The 6059-nt window shown below is 41.0% G+C and overlaps 1 protein-coding gene and 1 long non-coding RNA gene across 2 annotated transcripts; one reads left to right on the forward strand and one right to left on the reverse strand.

The window, feature by feature from the left end:
* The first annotated feature begins 530 nt into the window (after positions 1-530).
* On the forward strand, positions 531-5308 carry hvcn1 (hydrogen voltage-gated channel 1). Its single transcript, XM_005749115.1, has 6 exons — positions 531-636; positions 1606-1830; positions 2599-2703; positions 2784-3015; positions 3446-3558; positions 4896-5308. The coding sequence occupies exons 2-6, from the start codon at positions 1657-1659 to the stop codon at positions 4950-4952; spliced, it is 681 nt and encodes a 226-aa protein (XP_005749172.1). The 5' UTR covers positions 531-636; positions 1606-1656; the 3' UTR covers positions 4953-5308.
* Positions 5282-6053, reverse strand: LOC102194298 (uncharacterized). Its single transcript, XR_312156.1, has 3 exons — positions 5940-6053; positions 5672-5803; positions 5282-5587 (listed from the first exon to the last, which is right to left on the reverse strand). It is a non-coding gene; the product is annotated as an uncharacterized LOC102194298 (long non-coding RNA).
* Between the last annotated feature and the right edge of the window lie 6 nt (positions 6054-6059).

Below are 6059 nucleotides of genomic sequence, written 5' to 3' on the forward strand. Positions count from 1 at the left end.
GTATCGTTTTTCACTCTGAGTTTTCTAAACCGGCTTCCTGAAACAGGGCCCTGCAGGTTACTTGTATTTGCTTAATTATTTACTAAATGTTTGAGGTGTGAAATAAACCGCAAAATATGGGCGCGTGCGTGTGTGCGCGTGCGTGCGTGTGAGCGGTTTGGAAACCACTGATCTATATCATCACTATCGAGGATGATTTAAATAAATGTTTAAATGAAACGCGTAGATAATGAATATAAATAAACCAATGGAAATTGAGAAATCAATCAGTCAGCACAGATATTCGAACATAACGCTTAGTGTTGCTGTTCTGGAGTAGAAAGAAAAACAATGCAAGCGGGGAAGGGGCAGCTGTTCTAGAGCTTTTTGTCAGCAATATTTCAGTTTTGCTCAAAAAAGATTTGTATAGCTTTATGAAATGCACTATAATGAAATAAACGTTTTATATTAGGTAACAAAATAAAACAAAACAAATCAAAACGGGCGGAGGCGGGTAGGTGGACAGAATCGGGCGGAGGAAGGTCTGAAGACGGAGGCGGAGTTTTGAGGTTCTTTGGGTTTTTGGTTTTTTTAACGCCGAGTAACTTTCTCTGAGAGGAGCGTTGAAAGTGCCAAAGGAGAAGGTGGAAGGTAAAGGTAAGCTGCTGTCACCGTTTATTCGTGTAAACCAAATAACAGCTTCCGCTGTGCAGAGTCCGGCCAGCGCTGTTCTCTGGAGTAAAATGCTTACTTGGCAAAAGTAAAAGGGATGGACGTGCCTATCACGAGTTTCAGCCTCCTGCCAACGTCTGAGACGCATAAACAGAAAAATCTAGCAGACCTAAAGCGACAAAGCTGCGCTCAGTGCTGCAGAATCTCGTAGTCGGAAATTTTACGCTCACTTTCTGACTTCTTGTACTTTTAAGTGCTACACCAGTATAGTTAAAACGCCTGTAAAATGACCGTTTGCGTTGGAGTAAGGCTAGAAAATTCCGTGTTCTGCTGCGCATCTTCCATCACATCACAGATCAACGCATATGAAAAATGAAGTGTGTTAGTAGTAGTGAAATTAAAATTAACTTTGCGGAACTGTTTGTAGTAAATTTAAGATGTACTATTATTAGCTCTGCAGTTAATGAAGAATGTCTGGGGTTTGGTGCTTCTGTCACTTGATTATCGTTGAAGAACAGAGCACCCATAGCTGGTTCATAATTAGCCTGTAGAGCTCTGGGCTCAACAGCCCTTCTGTCTTGATATCATGACATTTTGATAGGATGGATTTTCATGATAACCAAACCAGTCTTATGACTTTTCCTTCCAGATCTATTGAGTGGGGTGTGGGGATAGATAAGCAGGCTCCTCAGCTTCCTTTGTATGCTATACCAAAAAGTTGGTTTGTCAGTAGCATGTTGCAAATATTAAAAAAGGAGAAGTAAACTGGGATTGACTAACATGGAGAAATCTGTAGAGAAGGTATACAGCATTTTGAACATATGCCATTTTTGGTCATAAGTGGAACCTGCAACATTGCTCAACTTTATGAACTACAGCTTGCAAAATGTCGGTTTATGGCTCCACACTTCATGGCTTTAAAGTGAAATGCACACTTGTGTTCTTCTCTCCAAGGTGCGCTGAAGTGGGACGTGGTCCTCTCTCTTCATCCCTCAACCTGCCATCATGTCTCGGTACCTGAAGCATTTCACTGCTGTGGGGGACCAGCATGTGGTCCATAGCGACGAGGAAGAACTGCATGTTTCCAGTGAGGAGTTGAGTCCGGCTACGGCACAGCTTCCAGTTACGTTAACATTTAGGGATTCATTCAAGAGGCTCTACAGCTCAGAACGTTTCCAGGTATGTCGCTGTAGTCTTTTCAGAAAATGTACCAAAGAAACTGTTGTCTGAGCCTTCCAGTCTGCCAAAGCTACTAAGCTATTACAATGACAGAGAAATATGAGGGTGGGCAAACGATTCCAGGAAAAGTCCATAAAAATAAAAAAATGTAAATTTGGTTGAGCTTCATCATCTCAGTCATGTCTGGACAGCTTTTAAAGCGGCTGCTGTTGTTTTGGAGATTTAGAGTAACAGAAGTCAGGCGTCTGACCACGCCTCCATACACGCTCCTTATGGTTCTCATCTATATAGGTTCCCCCAGTCTACAAACTGTTCATTCTCGTTTTCGTGCCTTTATCGAAGTTTTGTTCTGACCAGTGGGGTGGCTTTAGCTCAGGAGGTCGAGCAGGTCATCTTCTAATCAGAAGCTTGGTGGTTTGATCCCACAGTTACGGGTAACAAGTGTTTCAGAGGATTCCTCATCATTTTTTGAATATTGACTGGATTATGCCATAGAACAGTGAAACACAGGTATTCAATGGGCTATGCAGAAATAGCGTCGTTTTAACTGTAGCAGTTTATAACTCAGCTATTGTTCCATATTTTTCCTCAAAGTGCAGCAAAAGACAAGAAAGTTTAAAGCAAGAGGACCTTATTTTCTGCACAATGTCAGATATTAGATTTAGTTCAACTACAACTGGTTTTGAGCTCAAGTACCTTCCACCACAGTTTTTTTCTTTTACTTTGAAAACTAATAGAAGCTGACATCATAACTGTCTCTGCTTGCAGGTGTTGGTTGTGTGTCTGGTAATCCTGGATGCCATCTTTGTCTTGGCTGAGTTGCTTATAGATCTGGCTGTCATCAAGCTCGAGCATGGCCACATTGCTCCAGAGGCAAGCAACTTTTCTTCACAGTCTAAGAAACATCCCGTGGGTATTACTGAGATTTTACTACACCGTTATGTGTTTTTCAGGTTTTTCACTACCTGAGCTTGGCTGTTCTCACCTTCTTCATGTTGGAGCTGGCTGGGAAGATGTTTGCATACCGCTTGGAATTCTTCCTGCACAAATTCGAGGTGTTTGATGGTTTTGTGGTGATAGTGTCTTTCATCTTGGACATTGTCTTCATCTTCCATGAGGACGCCTTTGATGGGATAGGTCTTCTGATCCTGCTCCGACTCTGGAGGGTAGCCAGGATTATCAACGGTCAGTGCCACTCTGCAGTGTTCACAGGAAATGGATGAAATGATAAACCAACGGTCATGGCTCTGATTATTTAATCAGCTCATCAATGATGCAACAACATCATGTCTCTGAGTTCCTCTTGCCTCCTCTCTTTTATGATCGTCTTCATTTACATTCACATTTTGATTGTCCGCTATGTACATTCATGTTCAAATTGCTAACAGAATACATTTTTATCTTGCTGCAAAGCAGATTGGCAATGTAAAATACATTAGACGTCACTATTCAGAAAGCACAATGGTGGCCCACTAAAAGATTTTTTTCACATTGTTGTATTTGCAGGTTTTGTTTTTTGTTTTTATATGAGATCAAAATGACTGATGTTAAGTTCCAAATGTCATGATTAGCAGGGCAAAGTTAAAAATGCTGACCATTTTTTATTTTGTTGTAGGAATCCTAGTGTCAGTGAAGACCCGTGCAGACCAGAAGGTTCACAAGCTGAAGGAAAGCTATGACCACCTGGTTCAAAGAGTCACTGAGCTACAGGAGCGCAGCGATAAACTGGTGATGTCAAATATTCATGAAGATTATTGCTGCTAATGGCAGGCTTGGACTACTTATGTCTTGTGAGATGCTTAGTGTGTCAGGAATCTTTCACCCCTGCACAGAGATTACAGATTACTGCCTGGTTACCGAAAAGTCAGTTTCTTTTCTGGGACCTCATTCTCTAGAGAACGAGGTCCCAGTGACACACTTCCTGACCATAAAAATACTGGTGTCATTCCTCAGCCTCCTAGTAGATGCACCTATGGTATAAATTCAAAAATCCTCAGATTTTCAGAAAAACTGACCTCTGACCTTGATTGATTAATGTCACTGGGCTACACACTTGTCTGAGAGTTTTAGTAGATGCCCTCGTGCTACTTAGCCTCGTTCTTGTGTTCACAAAATCTGACCTTGACCTTGAGGACGAGGTCACTCAGGTTCTTAGTAGAGATGTCACCTCATTCACTGCTTCAGGATTCAACTTCGAGAGTTCTCCAGAAGTGTGGCAAAGTCAGAAAAGCTTCATACTTTAGATTCACTCCTTCTGGTGTGAGGACAGAGAGGTGACTCTTTTAGTAACATTATTAGGGAGCTAAAGTGAACCGATATGAGCCAAACTCATAACGAAAGCAAACGTTGACCTTTTCTTTTTTTAAAGCTTTCTTTAGTTCTAGTCACTCTTTCATTCTGTTTTTTAATGTTAACGAGCTCACAGTTACAGTAGGATAACATTATCCTTAGTTAGCTTGCCGCTTAAAACAAATGAAAACACCAAGTTCCCAAATGGACAGTCCCAGTGGGGGAACTCTTTAGGCCTGGAATTCCACAAAAACTGCAGTAATGATGGCAGATCGCTCACAACACACTCAGTCCTGCTTTGGATTTCAGGCAGTAGAAGGCAGAACTGTAATTTTGCTGACTGAGTGATGAATCCAGTTACTGATAAGATCTCCATGCACATTAGGTCAGTATCAGAATCCTCATTGGCATTGTAGCAGTAAAACAGCTAAGACGATACAGACACTCAATAAAATTAAAATTAGTAAAAAACATAAATTATATACACAGTATACATTCAAATGCATCTATAAACTAAACCAGTACTGTTGTCTGGTATTTCCTTTCTTGTTGAGGAAGTGGTGACTGTTATTCTGTGCCACAGCGAATATCAGATATATTTATTATAACTTATTTTACTTTTTGTCTGTTTTGTAAATTTTACAGCAGTAATACAGAAAGGTGTCTGTTATTTAGCAATTTAGGCTTCACTCCTTCATATTGTTACTCAGAAGGCTTAAGTATGTGGCACGAAGGCTTACAGGGAGTAACAAGGTGATTCTTGTCTGTGTTTGCAGGCACAAGAGAACGACAACCTGAAAGCCCTCCTCAAGAAGCACGGCATAGACGTCTAGCTCAACAAGCTCACTGCTGCAGAGCCACTTGTACCCACATGCTGCAGAACATTTAATGGTTTAGTACTAACTGCACTGAGATTTAATGTCATCATTCCCGTCCTTGTGGTGATGGAGACAAATTAAGGGACTGCACTTGCATCATGAATTTCCAGTATATACATGTTAGTGATTTTCATGCCATAAAGCCTAAAGCACCTGTAAATAAGTGAAAGGCAGAACCATAACTTGTACATAAAACTACATCTTAATGTGATTTTGGAGTTCTGTATGACCTGTTAGAACAAATTTAAACCATTGATTTCAAGAACTGAGAAACGAATGTGAAACCATGTATTAAATTTTATTATAAAAAAGGGAAAACTCAGATGTACATTATTCACACAATACACAGTTGCAGACTGATGGTCCAATAACAGTACTAGTGATGACCACACACTGTACCAGTGTTTATGGGGAAGCTTAAATAAGTGAAAGCTGCAGTTGGATCAAACAAAAGGGAAGAAGAAGTCAAAGGGCAGTTTGGCATTGATGGTAGGTGTGGCCCTATAACCAGGAAGAGCAGCAGCAGATACTGGGATGAAGGCCACTGAGCTTCTGATTGGAAGGACACTGCTGCCTCTGGACAACAGGGTCTGTGTGAGAATACAAACAGTACAAATTCTCTCTGCTTACAGTTTTTTTCTGCTATCAATGCTCCGACAGAAATGATGTCTTACCAAACTGCTGGTGTTGCTCTGAATTACTTCTTTGATGCTCACAATCTGTGCTTGAGGATTCACGAAGGATCCGTAATTGGTCCATTTAATTTCTAAGTGCAGTGACAATGGGATGCTGCAACTTGGAGCTTCCTACAAGTCAGAAACATGACAGTGAATTCACTTCTGTTTAAGACCTCAGACCTCAATTTAGAGCATCTGACTCATCACTCAGTGCAATGACAGTGATCATTGTAAGATACTGTGCCCCTTGTTTGACCTCACTCACTGTGGGATTGAAGTTGGTCTTGATCTGCACCCAGTCCAGGAGATTGTCCAGGCGGGAGTTTCCAAAGGAAGCCACATAATAAGGATAGTTAAATCCTCTCAAAATTCCTAGAAGCTCCTG

The sequence above is a fragment of the Pundamilia nyererei genome, unplaced genomic scaffold, assembly GCF_000239375.1.
Source record: "Pundamilia nyererei isolate P.nyererei 1_Seehausen unplaced genomic scaffold, PunNye1.0 scaffold00237, whole genome shotgun sequence".
Classification (NCBI taxonomy): Eukaryota; Metazoa; Chordata; class Actinopteri; order Cichliformes; family Cichlidae; genus Pundamilia; species Pundamilia nyererei.